Raw genomic sequence first — 25,489 nt, forward strand, 5'->3', positions numbered from 1 at the left:
TCTAAAATTCTATCTCCAGGCTACTAAGGATTCTTCTGCGCTTTTCCATCTAAAAGGGGGGAAAGTCCACTGCTTCATTCATCACTTGTGTGAAATAAAAACCTGGCCACCAGGAGGAGGCAAAGACACCCCAGCCAAAGGCTTAAATACCTCACCCACTCCCCTTATCCCCCAGACATTCTTTTCCTTTCATCACAGGAGGTTGGCAGAGAATTGTTGAAAGATTCTGAGTAGTCTCTTATGGAGGGTAGTACTCTTCGCAATGAGACTGGAGTTTTAAGTAGTCCAGTCAGCCTCTCAGTGAGAGCATGGGTGAAAGTTAGAGTCCGGAGATGCAGGGGAAGTTCTAATGTGAAACCATCCCGACTCACATTAACAGCTCTGTAAGCATTCAGCGTTGATGAGTTTCGCTGACTGATTTTCTTCTCTCAAGTCCATGTCAGGAGCAATGCTACTAACCTGTCACACTTGAAGGACTGTGTTCCTGTTCCATGGCGTTGATTCTGGTAAGATCGTTTCATTATATATATATATATTTATATATATATATATATGTGGTAACGTAAGAAGACAGGGTCACAGTGTGACTCCTTTTATCTGTATAGAATCTAGGGTAATACCCTCGGAAGGGGGTTATAAAACAGGGGGGATTTTATTATGCATAATATTGTTTATTGTGTTTCTGCTGAGGGCTAAGTGGATAAAAGAAATTGTTGCAACACTGTGTGATAAACATAGCCAGGGAGTAGCTATTTTGTTTCATAAAAATTTGGAATATGAGATAGTTAAATGTGAATTAGACCAGGAAGGCTGCTACATTATTATGCAGCTACGATTAGATAAACGCATTTGGTCATTCTGCAACCTATACGGGCCAAGCAAATTTGATAAAATTTTGGAGTAAATGGAGAAAAAATGATTCCCCCTACGGGGACAAAATTTGATAGTTCTGGGAGATTTTAATATGGCATTGAATCCTGCTATTGATAGATTCAGGCAAACAAATTTTTAAAAGTGCTCGAGGTGAAAGACATTTGGAGGCTACAACACCCTGATGAACTTAATTTCTCTTGTGAATCTAGAGCGTATAAAAATTTCTCTAGATTAGATTTATTTTTAATAGATAAGTCTTTATTAAAATGGGTTATGGATACTAAAATCAATGAGATCCTCTTATCGGATCATGAGATTATAGGCCTACATATAAAAACTAGAAAGGAAACCCCAAAAAAATAATGTTTGCTTCCCAAAATATATGAGCAATAATAGTCAATTCTGTAATTGGCTGGTTAATACATGGAAAGATTTTTTAAGAATCAACACCACATATATAGATAAACCGGAGATTTTATGGGAATCAGGGAAAACTGTACTCTGGGGAGAGATCTTGGCATATATGTGCAGGCTAAAAAAGAAGAACAGGGCACGGGAAATGCAGCTAGCGAGTCAACTAAAGAATGCATATAACCTCTACCTTAATAATCCACAGATAAATACTTGGGATAAATATAAACAGGCAAAGTGTGAAAGAGAAATCTTCTTGAAACGGAAATGGGTTATGGAAGGATTAAAAGCTAGGACATTTTTCCAGGGTCCTCAAGGTATCTCCGCTGGGTACCTGTCAAAATTGGTCAAGTTTAAAAAGAATAAGAATATAATCACTAATATAAGGGAAGGGGATAGAAACTACACCCATGCTTCTGAAATTGGATAGGCGTTCTTCAGGTATTATCAAAAACTATATTCTGCAGAGTCAATTGATGAAAAAGCAAAAGAGGAATTTTGGCAAAACATTAACATACCAAAAATCTCAGCTGAGGCGCTTAATACTATTAATCAAAGAATTTCAGAGATAGAAATTTTTGCGGCTATTAAAAAAATAAAAAACAATAAAGCACCAGGCCCGGACGGACTTCCGGATGATTCTACAAAATTATTAGACAAGAGGTGGCAGGTACATTAGGGGCTCCATGTACGAAGCAGTGAAAGCTGCTCCGGAGCCTTTGCGGGGCAGGTTCGCATATGCGAGCCTGCTTCCCGCAATGTAAGAAGCAGTGGTCATTAGACCGCTGCTTCCTACACCCTACGCCACCTCTTAGGTGGCGAAGCAAAATCACTGAGAGCTCGCTCGCTCTCGGTGATTGACAGCCCCTTCAGTCGCGTGATTGGTCGCGCGACTGAAGGGGCGGGCATTACACACTCCGCTGAGTGTGTAATGGTACATACGGGCAAGCGGATCAATAGATCCGCTGCCCGTGTGTAGCGGAGGCGGGCGGACAGCTTCGCGAGTTAAGAAGCTGTCCGCCCGCCTCTTAGTACATGGAGCCCTAGGTAATCTTTTTAACAAATATTATGGTAATAATAATGAGCATTCACAATACTTTGCTGTTTCTATTATTACGTTAGTACATAAGAAAGGTAAAAGTCGTGAAGAACTAGGGTCTTATAGACCTATTTCTCTCTTAAACGTAGATTATAAAATGCTGATGGTAATTATTGCAGAAAGGTTAAAAAAAGTCATGGGAGAGATTATACAGCAGGACCAGACAGGATTTATGCCAGGTAGGAATGTTGTGAGGAACATTAGACGTTTACCATCAACCCTAGAATATTGTTATGATAGAAACCAGAGAAATAAGAAGCAAAGTAGGGGAGATTTGGCCCTGTTAGCAATAGACGCAGAAAAAAAGTTTGATGCTATCAAGTGGGACCACTTATTTACAGCATTAAATAAATTCGGCTTCCAAGGAAACCATTAAATAAATTCGGCTTCCAAGGAAACCTATCCTGACTAAAATGACTTATAATAATCCTAGATCGCAACTCCTGGTGAACTCGGAACTATCACAACATATTACCCTGCATAAAGGGACAAGGCAAGGATGCCCGCTCTCGCCACTATTATTCAATATTTCGCTTGAACCGTTGGCAATTTTTCTAAGGCAAGAACTAGAAGGTATCAGACAAGGCAAACATAATGTGAAAATCTCATTATATGCTGATGATGTAATCCTGTTTCTATATAACACCCCTAAAAGTATACCGAAATGTTTAAACATAATAGGTGATTATAGTCAATTTTCTGGGTATAAAAAGAATATGAAAAAATCAGAAATATTATGGATACATAAAAACTATAATAGCTACACTAGGCACGGATTCCAAGAGGTTCGACAGATAAAATATTTAGGCTTGAACCTTAGTAAAAACCTGAATGAATGGTATAAGCTTAATTATAGGGAAATATTTGAGAAATTGCCTCAGGAGCTAGCAAAATTGAATATGTATAAGATATGATAAACTTATCATGTCAATCAAAACAATAATTTTTCCCAAAATTTTGTTTTTACTACAAAACCTACTACTTATAGAGAAGGCAGACTTACAATTTTTATAGAACAATAATAAATCACGATTAGCAATGGGTAAATTGTTGCAGCGTAGGAAAGATGGGGGTCTTGCGCTCCTGTGTCTTAAATATTATAACTTGGTGGCATTGGTAAAATTTGCTGTAGACTGGCTGGTTAAGGGGGATTATGTAACATACTATAAGCTTGAGTCAGAGATAATAGCCCCATTTGATCTTAAGGCAGCCCTACTTATTGAATGGAAAACTCTTAATAATGTTAGTGAATTGTTGACCTTTGCTAATATTATATTGGCATGGCAGAAATACGGTATTTTCTTGAGTAAACAATTCCAAATATCCCACTATTGCCTAATAGTGGGCATGTCTTATTTTTCACCAGGCTTACATGATCAGGTTTTTAAAGAGTTGCCTAAAATACTGGACTCAGCTTAAACAAGAGGGTACAGATAATATACAATCATTTGCAGAAATAGTGGCTAAATTCCATCTGTCCCCGAAATTTTTTTATGCATATCTACAGACCAGGAGTTATTTTAACCAACAATACCATTTATACGGCACAGAGTGGACTTGGCAGGAGATAGAGTCAGGACTTAAATTATGTAAAGGAGGGATAAGATCAATTACGGTATGGTACAATATATTGATGGTTAAATCTGGGGCAATGCAACTAGAGAATATTAAAGTTTATTTGAATAAGTTTTTCCCTCAAGCACAGACACAAGATGTTCAAAAATGTTTAGTAACATGGAAGCTGCTACGGTGGTATGTAGCTGGAAGGAATCACAATTCAAATGATTGAATAACTACTATCTAACTCCTGATAGAATAAACAAATGGGCAGATATATCACTACGATGTAAATGTTATAAATGCAGGGCAGATAAAGCTGACATTATGCATTGTCTTTGGTTCCTAATGAAAATTATACAATATTGGGGGAAAGTGAACTTCTGGCTCAACAAATTTTTACGTGTTAAAATATCCCTCTCTCCAGCCAATGTTTTTTTGCTCCATGATGAATGTGAATATAAAAGTGATAAACTCCTCATAAACTTAAAGGGACATTATACACTCATTTTTTCTTTGCATAAATGTTTTGTAGATGATCTATTTATATAGCCCATAAAGTTTAGTTTTTTTTTAAAAATGTATAGTTTTGCTTATTTTTAAATAACATTGCTCTGATTTTCAGACTCCTAACCAAGCCCCAAAGTTTTATGAGAATACTGTCAGCTACCTTCTCCAGCTTGCTCCTGTTTGTGTAAAGGGCCTTCTCATATGCAAAAGAAGGGGAGGGTGGCGTGTCTTATTTCCCACTTGCAGTGGGCTTTCCCACTACCTTTTCAACAGAGCTAAACTGACAGCTTCTAAATAAGTTTTTAAACAGTTTTAAACTGGATTTTTATATCAGTATCTGTGGATCTTATTCTTTATAGTAGTGTCTATTACATGCAGTTATATGAAAATGAGTGTATACTGTCCATTTAACTATTATGGCAGCACGTAATATAATACTTAGAAACTGGAAGGCTGTTGAAGCTCCAAGTTTAAAAGAATTAATAAACAGCATGAATATACATATGACCACCAAGCTACTTAATATTAAGCCTTGCACTGAAAAAAGACTTAAACCTTTTTTTTCTAAATGGTTAAATATAATCAGGGAATGGCCACTTACGACACAAATTCAATTAATCCTCCCCATACAAAATGCCCCTGAGTTTATTCTACTCATATTAAAAAAATTATCCTGCAACAGTGGGGGTTGGTGTGACTTTAGTAACATTAATCAAGATTGGGGGGGACCGATGGTTGGGGGTGTACGAGGAGGGGTGTGTTTTTTGTTTTTTTCTCCTCGTTCTGTCTTGAGTTAGGGGTTTGTTTTGTAATCTTTGTCTGATCCAGGTAACAATTCCAAAGGATACGTTACTCGATAGTTATTAATGAGTATAGCTAATAAATGTAAAGGGTACCGCATAGAGGTATATAGGCTACAGACATGCTTGATGTGATAATAGATAAAATGGTATATGCTCTTTATTTTCTGGTTATAATCAAAACAGGTACCTCCAGATAGTATGACAGGCTAAAACTAGATTGGAAGGTGGTATCTGATAATGACCATAAAACTTATATGGTAAAAGAGGTACATAAAATACTAGGACCTTGATGTATAGATAATTTTTTGGAGCTGTGTCTCTTGACAAGATACCAGTAAATGTTTTTGTTTGTGTTTTACACTATTTTGTTTCTGTTATATTGGACATTTAATAAAAATGATTGAAAATTAAAAAAAAAGAGAGGATTTTCGGAGAGAGTGATTGATACTCTCGTTCAGGCCAGAAAGCCGGTAATTAGACGCATCTACCATAAGGTGTGGAGGACCTACTTGTCCTGGTGTGAGGAACGAGGATACCCATGGCATAAGGTCAGGGTATCCAGAATTTTGGCCTTTCTTCAGGATGTTCTAGATAAGGGCCTTGCCGCCAGTTCCCTAAGCGGACAGATCTTGGCTTTATCTGTACTGTTACATAAGAAGCTTGTGGAGCTTCCTGACATTCAGTCATTTGTTCAGGCTCTGGTTAGGATCAGACCTGTCTTGAGGAATCCGGCTCCTCCTTGGAGCTTAAACTTGGTTCTTACGGTTTTGCAGAGGGCTCCGTTTGAGCCTATGCATCCCCTTGACATAAAGATTCTCTCCTGGAAGGTCCTGTTGTTATTGGCTATTGCATCGGCACACAGAGTCTCTGAGTTGGTGGCCTTGCTATGTGAGCCTCCCTACTTAATTTTTCATGCTGATAAGGCTGTTCTTCGCACTGGATTGAGTCGTAACATCAATCAGGAAATAGTAGTTCCTTCCTTGTGCCCTAACCCTTCTTCTTCGAAGGAGAGGTTACTTCATAATTTGTATGTGGTCCGAGCTTTGAAGTTTTATCTTCAAGCCACGAAGGAGTTCAGACGTCGTCCTTATTTGTTGTGTATTCTGGAAGACGCAGGGGACAGAGGACCTCTGCAACTTCTTTATCTTTTTGGTTGAGGAGCATGATCCGTCTGGCATATGAGACAGCAGGACACAAGCCTCCTCAGAAGATTACGGTTTACTCAACTAGAGCTGTGACCTCTTCTTGGACCTTTAAGAATGAGACTTCTATGGAGCAGATTTGTAAGGTGGCTATTTGGTCCTCTTTACATACTTTTGCAAAATTTTATAAGTTTGACAATTGCTTCGGCGGAAGCAGCTTTTGGAAGGAAGGTTCTGCAGGCTGTGGTGCCCTCAGTATAGTGTCCGCCTCCTTTACCCTCCTGTTTTTTTCATTCAGTCTCCTCTAGAGCTTGGGTATTTGTTCCCACAAGTGATGAATGAAGCAGTGGACTCTCCTCCCCTTTAGATGGAAAACATAAATTATGCTTACCTGATAATTTAATTTCCATCGTGGGGAGGAGAGTCCACTGCACCCGCCCGTTCTCCGGTGGGAGGACTTAAATTTATTTTGATCTTCTGGCACCATTTATACCTTGATGTTTCTCCTACTGTTCCTTGTTCCCTTGGCAGAATGACTGGGGGATGAGGGGAGTGGGGGAGGTATTAAAGCCTTTGGCTGGGGTGTCTTTGCCTCCTCCTGGTGGCCAGATTCTTATTTCCCACAAGTGATGAGTAAAGTAGTGGACTCTCCTCCCCACAATGGAAATGAAATTATCAGCTAAGCATAATTTATGTTTTTGTATTTTTTTTTTTTTTTTGCAAATGTAAGGGCCAGAAGGCCATGTCTTCTAGTCTTTCTTTTTGGTTTAGGAGTGTTATTCGTTTTGTTTATGAGACAGCTGGACAACAACCTCCTGAGAGGATTATGGCTCATTCAACTAGGGCTGTTTTTTCTTAAAAATGAGGGTTCTGTGGAGCAAATTTGCAAGGCGGCCACTTGATCCTCGTTGCATACATTTTCTAAATTTATGCTTACCTGGTAAATTATTTTATTTCCTGGCATGGAGAGTTCACTACCCACCCTTGTCTAATTTCAAGATGGCTTATTTTATTTGGCTTTTCTCTAAAACTTCAGGCACCTCTAGACCCTTGGTGTTCCTCTTCTCTTTCCATGTTTCCTCGGCTGAATGACTTTGGGTTATGTGAAGTGGGAGGGATACTTATAGCTTTGCTGGGGTGTTCTTTTCCTCCTCCTGGTGACCAGGAGTTGAATTCCCACTAGTAATTAGAATGTATTTGTGGACTCTCCATCTCAGGAAAGAAAATAATTTATCAGGTAAGCATACATTTTGTTTTTAGGAATCAAAATAAATGTGATATTATGTGAAATTCTATATAGGATGACTTTTGGTAGAACTATTTTATTTTGGGTTTTTTTGGACAGCTAGGAACATGCATACATTGTCAATATGGGATAAGCCTCCCCTCTAAGGTGTAATTGTAAATTTATGTAATATTTGTATGGTTATATATTTTATACCTACTTAGTTTCTACATAAAACGCAAGATGTGCATAGTGCCAAAAATAATAAATGTTCTCTTCTGATTTCTAATTAAATTACATTTTAACTGAACAATATACCTAATGCTGCTGTTTTGGGGAGATTAATTAATTATTCTAATTGTGAAACAATAAAATGTGGGTTTGAAATATTTAAGTAATAATCACTCCCATGCTGCTATTTATTACAAACACCATAGGAAATTAAATGTAATGTATATTTTTGTATTATTATTTGCATGGTGGTGTTTTAAGAATTTATGATATTTTAGAAAATAAAAGATATTTTGTTAATGTGTTTAATCTGCTGAGCTAAAATTAGGTATCATTTCTGTGGGTAATTTGCAGAAAAAAATGTAATTTATATGTAAATGGGACTAGGGAGACGTACAACTAAAAACACCTCTAGCACAGAGGTAAGAAAATGGCTCAGCCTCAAAAGGTTTAAGCACCATTTGCTTTTGTGAAGAGATGGTGCTTTTCCCACACTCCCTAGAGAGCAAATTATGTAACCTGCAAAGGCTGCAAATAAAATAGCTGGTATAGGGATTTTTTTTTAGCAATTTGAAAACCTAGGTTACAGATTTTTCCTTTTGGCCTCTCCAGGGAACATGGGACAAGGTACAATTTTAAGGAAAAGCAACAACAAAAAAGAAGTGTTTAAAGTTTCTTTAATTGCATATTCTTTATGCTTCCTGCATCTTTTCTATGCTTTTCTAATTGTGCTTCTTAATTACATAAGTCATTTTCTCCTTTTCATAATAAAACACAATGTACATTTAACAATTCTGTTTATGTTTTGTAGATAATGTGCACAATGGGACTGATCTCAGAAAATGAAATATGGCTGCCTGAGCCCGAATCATTGGTAAGTCACATTTTCAGTTCTGTATTTACCTGCTGTGTGTTAGAGAAATATAGAGCATTTTGTTGTCATTTCATTTTTTGTTGACTCCAGAAACCTATCTATTAGGAACACAAACAAATCTTAGATCTAATAAGTTAAAATAAAATGCTACTGATTTATTTTAAATTAAAAACTATTAAATAAAATGTGTCTTAAAAACCTAATGCTTGTGCTCTCGTATAATTATTTAGTGTTTCATTTTATTCTGTGTTTGAGCAGTTTCAAGTTATGTATTTTTTTATACTTAAAGTAATGGTAAACTTTCTGTAGCGCTGAATATCACATTCTCGATGCTCCTGCCGCCCACTTCAAAAGTGAACTGGTCTCCAATTGGTGCTCTAGTCATACGGCACTCATACTTTTTTTATGGAGAACAGTTTAAACTGTTAACTCACCAAAAAAAAGAAATTACTTTTGAAGTGGGCAGCCAGAGCGCGGGGTATTTGAAATTCAGCGCCACATGTATTTAACATATGAGAGCATATAATCTTTGAATTATAATGCCCCTTTAAGATATTAGGCAACTATATACATTAATTAGTAGGTCATGAACTGCCACTAACCCCCCTCCCAAACATTGCCAAGACAAATGTTTGAATTTGGTTAGTTTTTCTTCTGGCCTCAAGTTTAAGCACTGATCTTAGTTGCTGTATTAGATATACTCTGGAGCATATACAGGTTATTCAATGGCCAGATTATGTATGTTATAGATACTTTTACTCATTCAGTATGTCCTCCAAGTATTCTTTACTTATACACAGCAGGATTCCTAAATAGAAAAATGTGTGTCCTGTGCAGTTTACTGAGGACCAAGTGCTGTTATTATATATAAGAATGTGCGATTACATAATCCAGGTCCAGAACTGTGTTATGTCAATTCTAAATCTAGACATTATTTCTGGGAAGACAGGCCACTAAAGCTCTTCTTTCCTCAGATTGTGAGTCCACAATCATCACTTGTGGGAAATTATCCTCTTGACCACTAGGGGGAGAATTTCCCACATGTGATGACCAGAAGATTCTCACAATGTAAGTGTACATTTCTTTCATGTAATTGGCAAGAGTCCATGAGCTAGTGACATATGGGATATACAATCCTACCAGGAGGGGCAAAGTTTCCCAAACCTTATAATGCCTATAAATACACCCCTCACCACACCCACAATTCAGTTTTACAAACTTTGCCTCCTATGGAGGTGGTGAAGCAAGTTTGTGCTAAGATTTCTACGTTGACATGCGCTTCTCAGCATTTTGAAGCCCGATTCCTCTCAGAGTACAGCGAATGTCAGAGGGATGTGAAGGGAGTATCACCTATTGAATGCAATGATTTGCATAACGGGGGTCTATTTCATAGGTTCTCTGTTATCGGTCGTAGAGATTCATCTCCTACCTCTCTTTTCAGATCGACAATATACTCTCATATACCATTACCTCTACTGATAACTGTTTCAGTACTGGTTTGGCTATCTGCTATATGTGGATGGGTGTCTCTCGGTAAGTATGTTTTTTATTACTTAAGACACCCCAGCTATGGTTTGGCACTTTATGCTTTTATATAAAGTTCTAAATATATGTATTGTACTTATATTTGCCATGAGTCAGGTTCATGTATTTCCTTGTGCAGACTGTCAGTTTCATATTTGGGGAAAATTTAGATATTATGAAATATTTTTTCTTACCTGGGGTTTTAGTCTTCTTTTCTGATTGACTACATTTTTCAATTACACGCAGTACTAGGCCCGTGGGTGCACCAAATGCTAGACTTTATTGCGTCATTCTTGGCGTGACAATTTTTTTGGCGTGAAAGTACGTCCATTGACGCAAGTTCGTCATTTCCGGCGACGTAGTTGACGCAGAGTCTTTACACAGGGTTGCGTCGTTAGTGAAGCAAGTGTGTCATTTCCGGGTTTGTTGGCGCCAAAAAAAAATTCAGTTACGTTGTGCATTATACTTGGCACCAATTTTTTATTTATTTATTACCCCATTGCTATTTGCCTCTTGCCTTTTTCTATGCCAGAGGGCTATGCTTTTTGCATTTTTTCCCCATTCCTGAAACTGTCATATAAGGAAATTGATAATTTTGCTTTATATGTTATTTTTACTTTTACATTTTGCAAGATGTCTCAATCTGATCCTGCCTCAGAAGTATCTGTTGGAAATGTGCTGCCTGACATCAGTTCTACCAAAGCTAAGTCCATTTGTTGTAAGATTGTGGAAATTATATCTCTGAATGTCATTTGTAATAGTTGTCATGATAAACTTTTACATGCAGAGAATGTATCCATCAGTAATAGTACATTGCCAGTTGCAGTTCCTTCAACTTCTAATGTACATGATATACCTATGAATTTTAAAGAATTTGTTACTGATTCTATTCAGAAGGTTTTGTCTGCATTTCCGCCTTCTAATAAACGTAAAAGGTCTTTTAAAACTTCTCATAAAGTTGATAAAATTTCAAATGACCGACAACATAATGATTTATCCTCCTCTGATGAGGATCTATCTGATTCAGAAGATCCTTCCTCAGATATTGACACTGACAAATCTACTTATTTGTTTAAAATAGAGTATATTCATTCTTTGTTAAAAGAAGTGTTAATTACTTTGGATATTGAGGAAGCTAGTCCTCTTGACATTTAGACTAGTAAACGTTTAAATGCTGTTTTTAAACCTCCTGTGGTTACTCCAGAGGTTTTTCCTATTCCTGATGCTATTTCTGATATGATTTCTAAGGAATTGAATAAGCCAGGTACTCCTTTTATTCCTTCTTCAAGGTTTAAAAAATGGTATCCTTTACCAGCAATTTCTATAGAGTTTTGGGAAAAGATCCCCAAAGTTGATGGTGCTATTTCTACTCTTGCTAAACGTACCACTATTCCTATGGAAGATAGTACTTCTTTTAAAGATCCTTTAGATAGGAAACTTGAATCATATCTAAGGAAAGCCTATTTATATTCAGGTCATCTTCTCAGGCCTGCAATTTCTTTGACTGATGTTGCGGCTGCATCAACTTTTTGGCTGGAGAACTTAGCGCAACAAGAATTGGATACTGACATATCTAGTATTGTTCGTTTACTGTAACATGTTAATAATTTTATTTGTGATGCCATTTTTTATATTATCAAAATTGATGTTAGATCCATGTCTTTAGCTATTTTAGCTAGAAGAACTTTATGGCTTAAATCTTGGAATGCTGATATGACATCTAAGTCTAGATTATTATCTCTTTCTTTCCAAGGTAATAATTTATTTGGTTCTCAGTTGGATTCTATTATTTCAACTGTTACTGGAGGAAAGGGTTTTTTTCTGCCTCAGGATAAAAAACCTAAGGGTAAATCTAAGGCTTCTAACCGTTTTCGTTCCTTTCGTCAAAATAAGGAACAAAAATCTAATCCTTGCCCCAAGGAATCTGTTTCCAATTGGAAGCCTTCATCAAATTGGAATAAATCCAAGCTTTTTAAAAAACCAAAGTCAGCCCCTAAGTCCGCATGAAGGTGCGGCCCTCATTCCAGCTCAGCTGGTAGGGGGCAGATTAAGGTTTTTCAAGGATATTTGGATAAATTCTGTCCAAAATCAATGGATTCAGAGCATTGTCTCTCAAGGGTATTGAATAGGATTCAGAGTAAGACCTCCTGTGAGAAGATTTTTTCTCTCACGTATCCCAGCAAATCCAGTAGAAGCTCAGGCTTTCCTGAAGTGTGTTTCAGACCTGGAGTCTTCAGGGGTAATCATGCCAGTTCCTTTTCAGGACCAAGGTCTGGGGTTTTATTCAAATCTATTCATTGTCCCATAGAAGGAAAATTCATTCAGACCATTTCTGGATCTGAAAATTTTTAATCGTTATGTAAGAGTACCACCTTTCAAGATGGTGACTATAAGGACTATTCTGCCTTTTGTTCAGCAAGGACATTATATGTCCACAATAGACTTACAGGATGCATACCTTCATATTCCGATTCATCCAGAACATTATCAGTTCCTGAGATTCTCTTTTCTAGACAAACATTACCAATTTGTTGCTCTTCCATTTGGCCTAGCAACAGCTCCAAGAATCTTTTCAAAGGTTCTAGGTGCCCTACTCTCTGTAATCAGAGAGCAGGGTATTGCGGTATTTCCTTATTTCCTTATTTGGACGATATCTTGGTACTAGCTCAGTCTTTACATTCTGCAGAATCTCACACTAATCAACTAGTGTTGTTTCTTCAAAAACATGGTTGGAGGATCAATTTACCAAAAAGTTTCTTGATAACTCAGACAAGGGTCACCTTTCTAGGTTTCCAGATAGATTCAGTGTCCATGACTCTGTCTCTAACAGACAAGAGACGTTTGAAATTGGTTGCAGCCTGTCGGCACCTTCAGTCTCAGTCATTCCCTTCAGTAGCTATGTGCATGGAAGTTTTAGACCTCATGACTGCAGCATCGGACGTGATTCCTTTTGCTCATTTTCACATGAGACCTCTCCAGCTTTGTATGCTGAATCAATGGTGCAGGGATTATACAAAGATATCACAGTTAATATCCTTAAATCCCAATGTTCGACACTCTCTGATGTGGTGGTTAAATCACCAGCATTTAGTTCCTTCTTACTTTGTTCGGCCAACCTGGACTGTGATCACTACAGACGCAAGTCTTTCAGGTTGGGGAGCTGTTTGGGGATCTCTGACAGCACAAGGGGTTTGAAAATCTCAAGAGGCGAGATTACCATTCAATATTTTAGAACTCCGTGCAATTCTCAGAGCTCTTCAGTTTTGACCTCTGTTGAAGAGAGAACCATTAATTTGCTTTCAGACAGACAATATCACAACTGTGGCATATGTCAATCATCAGGGTGGGACTCACAGTCCTCAAGCTATGAAAGAAGTATCTCGGATACTTGCTTGGGCGGAATCCAGCTCCTGTCTAATCTCTGCGGTGCATATCCCAGGTGTAGACAATTGGGAGGCGGATTATCTCAGCCGTCAGACTTTACATCCAGGGGAGTGGTCTCTCCATCCAGATGTGTTTTCTCAGATTGTTCAGATGTGGGGTCTTCAAGAAATAGATCTGATGGCCTCTCATTTAAACAAGAAACTTCCCAGATACCTGTCCAGGTCCAGAGATGTTCAGGTGGAAGCAGTGGATGCGTTGACACTTCTATGGTGTTATCAACCTGTTTACATCTTTTCACCTCTAGTTCTTCTTCCAAGAGTGATCTCCAAAATCATCATGGAACAATCGTTTGTGTTGCTGGTGGCTCCAGCATGGCCACACAGGTTTTGGTATGTGGATCTTGTTCGATGTCCAGTTGCCAACCTTGGCCACTTCCGTTAAGGCCGGACCTACTGTCTCAAGGTCCATTTTTCCATCAGGATCTCAAATCATTAAATTTGAAGGTATGGAAATTGAACGTTTAGTGCTAAGTCATAGAGGTTTCTCTGACTCAGTGATTAATACTATGTTACAAGCTCGTAAATCTGTTTCTAGAAAGATTTATTATCGAGTTTGGAAGACTTACATTTCATGGTGTTCTTCTCATAAATTCTCTTGGTATTCTTTCAGAATTCCTTCAATTTTACAGTTTCTTCAGGATGGTTTGGATAAAGGTTTGTCAGCAAGTTCCTTGAAGGGACAAATATCTGCTCTTTCTGTTTGATTTCACAGAAAGATTGCTAAACTTCCTGATATTCACTGTTTTGTACAGGCTTTAGTTCGTATTAAGCCTGTCATTAAATCAATTTCTCCTCCTTGGAGTCATAATTTGGTTTTGAAGGCGTTACAGGCTCCTCCATTTGAGCCTATGCATTCTTTGGACATTAAACTACTTTCTTGGAAAGTGTTGTTCCTTTTGGCTATCTCGTCTGCTAGAAGAGTTTCTGAGCTTTCTGCTCTTTCTTTTGAATCTACTTTTCTGATTTTTCATCAGGATAAGGCGGTTTTGAGGACTTCATTTCAATTTTTACCTAAGGTTGTAAATTCTAATCCTAAGAATTATTTGGAAAGATCCTTACATTCTTTGGATGTGGTGAGAGCTTTGAAATATTATGTTGAAGCTACTATAGTTTTCAGGAAGACTTCTAGTCTCTTTGTTATATTTTCAGGTCCTAGGAAAGGTCAGAAGGCGTCTGCTATTTCCTTGGCTTCTTGGTTAAAGCTTTTAATTCATTCAGCTTATTTGGAGTCGGGTAAGACCCCTCCTCAGAGAATTACAGCTAATTCGACTAGATCAGTCTCCACTTCGTGGGCTTTTAAGAATGAAGCTTCAGTTTATCAGATTTGCAAAGCAGCGACTTGGTCCTCTTTGTATACATTTACTAAATTCTACCGTTTTGATGTATTTGCTTCTTCAGAAGCAGTTTTTGGTAGAAAAGTACTTCAGGCAGCTGTTTCAATTTGATTCTTCTGCTGATGTTTTAAGTTTTTCTTGTCATTAAAGAATAAACTTATAATTTGGGTTGTGGATTTTTTCAGTGGAAAATGACTGTTTTTGATTTTATCCCTCCCTCTCTTGTGACTCTTGCGTGGAGTTCCACATCTTGGGTATTGATATCCCATATGTCAATTACATGAAAGAAAACATAATTTATGTAAGAACTTACCTGATAAATTAATTTATTTCATATTGGCAAGAGTCCATAAGGCCCACCCTTTTTATGGTGGTTATGATTTATTGTATAAAGCACAATCATTTCCAAATTCCTGTGTTGATGCTTTTTACTCCTTTCTTTATCAACCCACTACTTGGCTATTAGTTAAACTAAATTGTGGGTGTGGTGAGGGGTGTATTTATAGGCATTTTGAGGTTTGGGAAACTTTGCCCCTCCTGGTAGGATTGTATATCCCATACGTCACTAGCTCATGGACTCTTGCCAATATAAAAGAAATGAATTTATCAGGTAAGTTCTTACATAAATTATGTTTTTGGGTTTTTTTTTCACGATTGTAAGCTGGCAGGTTTGTTTCAAAATATGCAATGCACTGCATTTTACAGCACAAGATATGTATGTGAAACTAGAAGCAAATGTAAGGGAAAATACACTTAAAGCACACCAGAATATTTATTGTTTTAAAAGATAGATAATCCCTTTATTACCCATTCCCCAGTGTTGCATAACCAACACAGTTATATTAATACACTTTTTACCTCTGTGATTATCTTGTGTCTAAGCCTCTGCAAATTGCTCCTTATTTCAGTTCTTTTGACAGACTTATATTTTAGCCAATTAGTGCTGGCTCCTAGGAACTCCACATGCGTGAACACAGTGTTATCTATATGAAACACATGAACTAACACCCTCTAGTGGTGAAACTGTCAAAATGCCCTGAGCTAAGAGGCGGCCTTCAAGGGCTTAGAAATTAGCATATGAACCTCCTAGATTTAGCTTTCAACTAAGAATACCAAGAGAACAAAGCATAATTGGTGATAGAAGTAAAATGGAAAATTGTTTAAAATTACATGACCTATCTGAATAATGAAAGTTTGTTTTGGACTAGACTTTCCATTTAAATTAACATAATCTGATTGGTATGTGCTTTAAAAAATGCTTATATCAGGGCAAGGTGCTCCCTGGTACATTCACTCTTACTTGTGAGATTCTGCATTGCAGATAGATTAATTCACCACTCGCTGGAACTTCCAGGTTTAGCCCCAATTTCTTAGAGAATTAAAGAGACATAAAACAAGTTAGGATAGAGACAAAATATAATACGTACTTTAATTACTTTACCTGCAAATTTATACTGCAGTGCCTCACCATTAACCCTTTCTTTTTAGTTTCTGAATTGTAAAGCTCTAACTCCCCCCCCCCCCCCCACACACACACACACAATTCCTTTTATGGCTGTATCTATGTTTATTGTTGTTTTTGTAGAATGCAAACGTGCATAGGGATTATCTGCTGGAGCATGCCTAGAAGCTGTGAACTCAGTTGAAATACAATGCCTGTGTCTAAACACTGATAAAGGGGGGTGGAGCAGTCTGTTTCAGACAGCATGGCTATTTAAGTATTTTTGCTTATTTTTGAAAATTATTTAAAAAAACTTGCCAGCAATTTTTAAGCAACTTTTTTTATGCAAACTAGTTTTACCTTATTAGCCATTTTAAGATATGCACAGATTTCAACAGGTTTTGTGGCACTTTAAGTGAAATCTGCCCATATGAGTGTCAGAATGGTATTTTACTCTGTCTGCAAATAATTACTGTATCATAGCGATAAAGTCAATGTCTTTGGTGAAACATTAGTAACTAAACAAATAAAACCAATCCTGTCTACTTGTTCTAAATTAATAAAGATATATTCTTCACCCAGGATGTTCCAGCCCTGCCATTTACTTCAACATTTTGGGAACGCAATTCACCATCTTCTCAAGGATTATTACGATTTCTCTGCTATTCTGCTTTCTTTGCTTCAGCATCTGCACTTGGGATTTATGCATACAAGAAGGGATTCATCACCAAAATCTGATCTACTTGCCGAATCCTTGCAATCCTTCAAATCAAATTTTTATACAAATTGGAAAAAACAGAGATCACATTCTCTCGGATATTATTTTTGATAATGTTAATTTGTGAAATGCCTGCTTTAGTTAAAGGGACACACAATGTAAAATAGTAGATAGAAAGTTTACTTCCAGGGGCACTGAACCCCCTAAAGGAAACCTTTTTTTTCATTCATTTTTTGCTAGTCTGCTTTACCACCCACACAATGGGCTACACAGAGGGTACATCCACTGCTTTTCATACAGTCCAGGTCTACAAGCTGTATGCAAGGCAGCAGATCAATGCTTTATGTAGCCAAGGGGTAGGCAGTACAGCAGATGATTGGCTGTAAGTCCTTTCAGTGAAAAAATGAAAAGTAAAAAAAAAAGCTTTCTGTGGGGGGCTGTTAGCACAGAACCCCCAGCGCAGTGCAAATATAGCCCTTTGGAGCCGGTTCAACCCAGATTTATGAATCCTTTAATGAACTCATAGGTTTAAAGGAAAAGTGTACTGTAAAATTGATTTACCCTTAATGTGCTTTCAATGACTTGTTATACCAACTGCAGAGTATAAAATGTATGGGAAAATACTCCTTTAGGTTTATTTTTAGATATTAAATAGTTGTTTCTGTTAATTGAAGCTGCAAACCCAATTAAATGGACTGAGCTTGCAAGGAGAGTATACTTAAATAGTTTCTCTCAATATCTACTCAAAATCCTTGTTATCTTAATATACACAGTGAGACCAATTATTTGAAAGAACAATGGAAAATTAACATTTCTTTTACAAAGATATGACGAGTCCACGGATTTCATCCTTACTTGTGGGATATTAACCTCCTGCTAACAGGAAGTGGCAAAGAGCACCACAGCAGAGCAGTATATATAGCCCCTACACCCTCAGTCATTCTCTTTGCCTGTGTTATACTAGGAAGACATGGTAAAGTTAGGTGTTAGTTTTAGTCTCTTCAATCAAGAAGTTTTTATTTTAAATGGTCCCGGTGCATACTATTTTCCTCAGGGGGATATGGAAGAAGATTTCTGCCCTGAGGTTTGATGATCTTAGCATTTGTAACTAAGATCCACGCTGGTTCCCACAAGACTTCTGAAGGTAACCATGAGACATCTTCATTGTGGAGACCGGTTTCATGCTACAAGCAGCATTAAGGTATGTGCAGCCTTTTTTTTTGAGGAGACTTGGTGTATCAGAACTAGCTGGCATTATTTCCCTGTATGGGAATGGGGTAAGCAGTAAAACCTATTTTAATAAGAAGGGTGTTACTGGAGTCCCTATATTATATTTATCATTAGTTGATATTTGGGAATTATGTGACATGGGAGACAATGTTAAAAATGATGTTTAATTTTTTTTTTTTTTTTTGGCACTTAAAACTTATTGGTTTTATGCTTGAGGGTCGTATTGTGTGTGTATTTCTACTTTAGTGCAAAACTGCATTCCCATGCGGTATTGTTTGGGCCTACTCCAACTTTTGACCTTAAAGGGCGGAGCCTATTTTGGCGCATTTTCTTCAGGCTTAGCAGCAGAAAACAGTAACTCAGTGGCTCCTGGACTGTGTAGCTGGTCTGAAGGGTTGGAAACTTGATTCAAAGTACTCTGGGGGCAGGTAGGCGCCACAGCAGAGCTGTGGCGAGGTGTAGACGGTATTTTTATCTATCTTTTGACTAGATGTTGAAATAAGTACTTCTAAAGCCTTATTTCTGCCTTTGCTTCTGGGTGCAGTAATTTTTGAATTAACCAATGATATTTAAGTTAAATTTGGGAATAATTTAACGTTTTTTGTGCATTTTGGAAGAATTGTTCACTTTTTCTTTTCTTAAAGGCACAGTACACGTTTTTTCTAATGTTTATTTTATGCTATAAATAAGTGTTTAAACGACTTTTGTGGTATTACTAGTCTGTTCAACATGTCTGACATTGAGGTTTCTCATTGTTCTATGTGTTTAGAAGCTATTGTGCAACCCCCTCTAACATTGTGTAACTTGTACTGAAAGGGCTTTACAATGTAAAAAGCATATTTTAAATAAAGTAAGTGTGCCTAAGGATGATTCTCAATCTGAAGAGAATCAGGATATGCCATCCAATTCTCCCCAAGTGTCACAAACTTTAACACCCACACAAGCGACGCCTAGTACTTCTAGTGCGTCTTATTCCTTTACTCTGCAGGAGATGGCTGCAGTTATGTCAACTACCCTTACAGAGGTATTGTCTCAATTACCAGTATTACAGGGTAAACGCAGTAGGTCAAGTATTAATGTAAATACTGAATCCTCTGATGCTTTATTAGCTATTTCCGATGTTCCTTCACAGTGCTCTGAGTTGGGGATCAGGGAATTACTGTCTGAGGGTGAAATTTCTGATTCAGGGAATGTTTTGCCTCAGACAGATTCGAATGCTATGTCATTTAAATTTAAGCTTGAACACCTCCGCCTGTTATTTAAGGAGGTTTTAGCGATTCTGGATGATTGTGACCCTATTGTGATTCCTCCAGAGAAATTGTGTAAAATGGATAAATATTTGGAAGTACCTACTTACACTGATGTTTTTCCGGTTCCTAAGAGAATTTCGGAAATTGTTAGAAAGGAATGGGATAGATCAGGTATACTGTTTTCTCCCCCTCCTAATTTTAAGAAAATGTTTCCCATATCAGATACCATTCGGGACTCATGGCAAACGGTCCCTAAGGTAGAGGGAGCTATATCTACCCTAGCTAAGCGTATTACTATACCCATTGAGGATAGTTGTGCTTTCAACGACCCTATGAATAAGAAATTAGAGGGTCTTCTAAAGAGATTATTTGTTAATCAGGGGTTTCTTTTACAACCTACGGCTTGCATTGTTCCAGTAACTACTGCAGCAGTTTTTTGGTTTGAGGCTCTAGAAAAGTCTCTTAAGGTTGAGATTCCATTAGATGACATCTTAGATAGAATTAAGGCTCTCAAGCTAGCTAATTCTTTTATTACTGATGCCGCTTTTCAAATTGCTAAATTAGTGGCAAAAAATGCAGGATTTGCTATTTTAGCACATAGGGCATTGTGGTTCAAATCTTGGTCTGCTGATGTGTCATCAAAACATAATCTTTTAGCTATTCCCTTTAAAGGTAAGACCCTTTTCGGGCCAGAATTGAAGGAAATAATTTCTGATATTACAGGAGGTAAAGGCCATGCCCTACCTCAGGATAAATCAGTTAAAATGAGGGGTAAAAATAATAATTTTCGTTCCTTTCGGAACTTTAAAGGAGGATCCCCCGCTTCTTCTTCTTCCTCAAAGCAGGAAGGGAATTTTACCCAATCTAAGTCAGTCTGGAGACCTAATCAAAACTGGAATAAGGGTAAACAATCCAAAAAGCCTGCTGCTGCTCCTAAGATAGCATGGAGGGGCAGCCCCTGATCCGGGACTGGATCTAGTAGGGGGCAGACTCTCTTTCTTTGCTCAGGCTTGGGCAAGAGATGTTCAGGATCCCTGGGCACTAGAAATAGTGACCCACGGTTATCAATTGGAATTCAAGGACTTTCTTCCAAGAGGGAGATTTCATCTTTCAAAGTTATCTGCAAACCAGATAAAAAAGAGAGGCGTTCTTACGCTGTGTAAAAGACCTTTCTACTATGGGAGTAATTTGTCCAGTTCCAAAATTGGAACAGGGACGGGGGTTTTACTCAAACCTATTTGTTGTTCCCACAAAAAAAAAAGGGAACTTTCAGACCCGATTTAGATCTCAAATGTCTAAACAAGTTTCTCAGAGTCCCATCGTTCAAGATGGAGACTATACGAACAATCTTACCAATGATCCAGGAGGGTCAATATATGACTACAATGGATTTAAAGGATGCTTACCTTTATATTCCAATCCACAAAGATCCTCATCGGTTTCTAAGGTTTGCCTTCTTGGACAAACATTATCAGTTCGTTGCTCTTCCTTGCAGGTTCGCCACAGCACCCAGAATCTTCACAAAGGTTCTAGGGTCTCTTTTGGCATTTCTCAGACCGCGAGGAGTAGCGGTGGCGCCTTATCTGGACGATATTCTGATTCAGGCGTCAACATATCATCTGACAAACTCTCACACGGACACAGTGTTGTCTTTTCTGAGAACCCACGGCTGGAAGGTGAACATAGAGAAGAGTTCACTTGTCCCTCAGACAAGGGTTCCTTTCTTGGGAACTCTGATAGACTCAGTAGCAATGAAAATTTTTCTGACTGAGGTCAGAAAATCAAAGATTCTAAATACTTGCCGAGCACTTCAGTCCATTCCTCGGCCATCAGTGGCTCAGTGTATGGAGGTAATTGGATTTATGGTAGCGGCAATGGACATCGTTCCGTTTGCTCGCTTTCATCTCAGATCACTGCAACTGTCCATGCTCGGACAGTGGAATTGGGATTATGTAGATTTATCTCCTCAGATAAATCTGGATCAAGACAAGAGACCAGAAACTCTCTTCTTTGATGGTTGTCGCCAGATCATCTGTCCCAAGGGACTTGTTTCCGCAGACCCTCGTGGTTGATAGTGACAACAGATGCCAGCCTTCTGGGCTGGGGTGCAGTTTGGAACTCCCTGAAGGCTCAGGGTGTTTGGACTCAAGTGGAGTATCTACTTCCAATCAATATTCTGGAACTGAGAGCAATATTCAATACGCTAAAGGCGTGGCCTCGGCTTTGGCCAAATTCATCAGATTCCAGTCGGACAACATCACGACTGTGGCATTTATCAATCATCAGGGGGGAACAAGGAGTTCCTTAGTGATGATAGAGGTATCCAAGATAATCAGTTGGGCGGAGGCCCACTCTTGTCATCTGTCAGCAATCTACATACCAGGAGTAGAGAACTGGGAAGCAGATTTTCTAAGTCGGCAGACTTTTAATCCGGGGGAGTGGGAACTTCACCCTGAGGTATTTGCCTCATTGATTCCCAGATGGGGCAGACCGGAATTGGATTTGATGGCATCTCGACAGAATGGCCGAACTGATAGATACCTTGGCAGTGCCTTGGTTGTTCAGCCTAGCTTATGTGTTTCCGCCGTTTCCTCTCCTTCCATGCGTGATTGCTCGAATCTAACAGGAGAGAGCTATAGTGATCCTAGTACAAAAGGATTATAGGAGCGCCAATGAAGGCTAAAGTAAACCACAGGTTCCTTAAATAGGTTACATAAAACAATATCACTTATTAGGATGTATCCAATAAGTGCAACAATACAACAAAAGAAACGTATAAAATATATCCTTTTTAATAACACACAAGAGTTTTAAAAAAATTTTTTCCAAAATCACAGAGTATTAATACAACCGGATCAGACAACTTCACTGATTACGACTTCGCTAAATTACGTGGGAAATCACTATTAGCATAAGAAATCTACTATTTTGGTATTGTTACAGCCGATTAAGGCAACTTTGTGAAATGCTGAAAAGTGCATAAAATTGGGGATGTGATAGTGAATTGAAACCAAAATCATTCAATTACATGTAAAAAATAATTAAAATAATTATTCTTAGGTGGGTGTGCAATAAACAACAAAAAATGTGAGAGAGAAGAACAACAGAACAAATATAATCACTTGTGAGAAAAAATGTGTACCAAAAAATGTGTACCAAAAAATGTGTACCAATAAATGTGTACCAAAAAATATATATATATAATACGATCTAATACCGGTATGATCTGTGAATGCAATCCAAACTAAAGTGTGAAATACATATGTACCAGAGAAACAAGAAATTTAATCAAAGAATGGATAACCAGAGCTGTCCTTAGCTGTTGTATCTAAGAACCAGGTCTGGTTATATCAGAAACTGTTAGTTTCCTAAACAAATTACTGGATTGCTATAAAGGTCAAAACACAGTATCTAGCAACATCTAGAAATGACAAAGAAGGGTAAAAGTTGGCAATAATAAAACGATGTTTGACAATATTAACCCCTTAATGACCACAGCACTTTTCCATTTTCTGTCCGTTTGGGACCAAGGCTATTTTTACATTTCTGCAGTGTTTGTGTTTAGCTGTAATTTTCCTCTTACTCATTTACTGTACCCACACATATTATATATGGTTTTTCTCGCCATTAAATGGACTTTCTAAAGATACCATTATTTTCATCATATCTTATAATTTACTATAAAAAAAATGATAAAATATGAGGAAAAAATAGAAAAAAAACACACTTTTTCTAACTTTGACCCCCAAAATCTGTTACACATCTACAACCACCAAAAAACACCCATGCTAAATAGTTTCTAAATTTTGTCCTGAGTTTAGAAATACCCAATGTTTACAAGTTCTTTGCTTTTTTTGTAAGTTATAGGGCCATAAATACAAGCAGCACTTTGCTATTTCCAAACCATTTCTTTTCAAAATGAGCGATAGTTACATTAGAGCACTGATATCTTTCAGGAATCTCTGAATATCCATTGACATGTATATATTTTTTTTTAGTAGACATCCCAAAGTATTGATCTAGGCCCGTTTTGGTATATTTCATGCCACCATTTCACCGCCAAATGCAATCAAATACAAAAAAATCGTTCACTTTTCACAAATTTTTTCACAAACTTTTGGTTTCTAACTTAAATTATTTACAAACAGCTTGTGCAATTATGGCATAAATGGTTGTAAATTCTTCTCTGGGATCCCCTTTGTTCAGAAATAGCAGACATATATGACTTTGGTGTTGCTTTTTGGTAATTAGAAGGCCGCTAAATGCCACTGCGCACCACACGTGTATTATGCCCAGCAGTGAAGGGGTTAATTAGGGAGCATGTAGGGAGCTTTTTTAGGGTAGTTTTAGCTTTAGTGTAGTGTAGTAGACAACCCCAAGTATTGATCTAGGCCAATTTTGGTATATTTCATGCCACCATTTCACCGCCAAATGTGATCAAATTAGAAAAAAACGTTAATTTTTTCTCAATTTTAGGTTTCTCACTGAAATTATTTACAAACAGCTTCTGCAATTATGGCACAAATGGTTGTAAATGCTTCTCTGGGATCCCCTTTGTTCAGAAATAGCAGACATATATGGCTTTGGCATTGCTTTTTGGTAATTAGAAGACCTCTAAATGCCGCTGCGCATCACACGTGTATTATGGCTAGCAGTGAAGGGGTTAATTATGTAGCTTGTAGGGAGCTTGCAGGGTTAATTTTAGCTTTAGTGTAGAGCTCAGCCTCCCACCTGAAACATCAGACCCCCTGATCCCTCCCAAACAGCTCTCTGCCAGTACCCAGTTTTGTAACAAAATGTGCCTTTTTTTTTAAAAAAATTCCCTTTTCTGTAGTCTAGCTTTCCCCCCCCACCGAGACCAACCCCCAACCCCTTCCAGGTCCCTTAGATTATATTTTACTGTAATGGTGTTTTTAATTTTTAACCTTTTTTTTCTGTTGTGTAGCAGTTCCCACCCACTCCCGCCCCGTGCACGCGCCCGCCCACCACCCCCGTGCACGCGCGCGCCCCCGTAGCTCCCGCCCCCGATCCCGCCCCCCTCCACTCCACACTGAGCACCGATGGCCACCCACCCGCCTCCCACGTAAGCTCCCACCCACCAACGATACCGGCCACCGATGTCCGGTGCAGAGAGGGCCACAGAGTGTCTCTCTCTGCATCGGATGGCCAAGGGGGGTTATTGCAGGATGCCTCCATATCGAGGCATCACTGCAATAACCGGAAAGCAGCTGGAAGCGAGCAGGATCGCTTCCAGCTGCTTTCCAGACCAAGGACGTACGCCACACGTCCTCGGACATTAACTGTATTTTTTTTTAGGACGTGTGGCGTACGTCCTTGGTCGTTAAGGGGTTAAAACCCAATCAGGTTAAAGAACAAAGTGGTTAAAAAACAAAGTCCATAGTCCAATAAATAACTGATCCAAATGACAGCCAAATTATGAAATTGATCCTTGAGTCCAAAGGTCTCCGGAAACCTGTGGGAAAAAAATAAAGTGCACTAAACAAAGGGCTTAAGGGAACTGAGTCTAACAGGTAATGGACTCACCCAATAAGCCGATCCTGGTGATATATGAGCCTCACAAATCTCTCCAATGTCTACGCGTTTCGGCCCTGTGATGGGGCTTTTTTCAAGACAATCTTGAAAAGGCCCCATCACAGGGCCGAAACGCGTAGACATTGGAGAGATTTGTGAGGCTCATATATCACCAGGATCGGCTTATTGGGTGAGTCCATTACCTGTTAGACTCAGTTCCCTTAAGCCCTTTGTTTAGTGCACTTTATTTTTTTCCCACAGGTTTCCGGAGACCTTTGGACTCAAGGATCAA

The 25,489-nt window shown here is 38.3% G+C and overlaps 1 protein-coding gene across 1 annotated transcript in view; it reads left to right on the top strand.

Annotated features, from left to right (window-relative positions):
- The window catches only part of LOC128653287 (amine oxidase [flavin-containing] A-like), a 412,656-nt gene extending 394,759 nt beyond the window's left edge, over positions 1-17,897 (top strand). Inside the window, exons 14-15 of the mRNA XM_053706492.1 lie at positions 8,663-8,725; positions 17,050-17,897. Of these exons, the coding sequence (XP_053562467.1) occupies positions 8,663-8,725; positions 17,050-17,205 (219 nt within the window). The 3' untranslated portion in view covers positions 17,206-17,897. The remainder of the gene's footprint in view (positions 1-8,662; positions 8,726-17,049) is intronic.
- Positions 17,898-25,489: the final 7,592 nt, after the last annotated feature.

The sequence above is a fragment of the Bombina bombina genome, chromosome 3 (genome assembly GCF_027579735.1).
Source record: "Bombina bombina isolate aBomBom1 chromosome 3, aBomBom1.pri, whole genome shotgun sequence".
Lineage (NCBI taxonomy): Eukaryota > Metazoa > Chordata > Amphibia > Anura > Bombinatoridae > Bombina > Bombina bombina.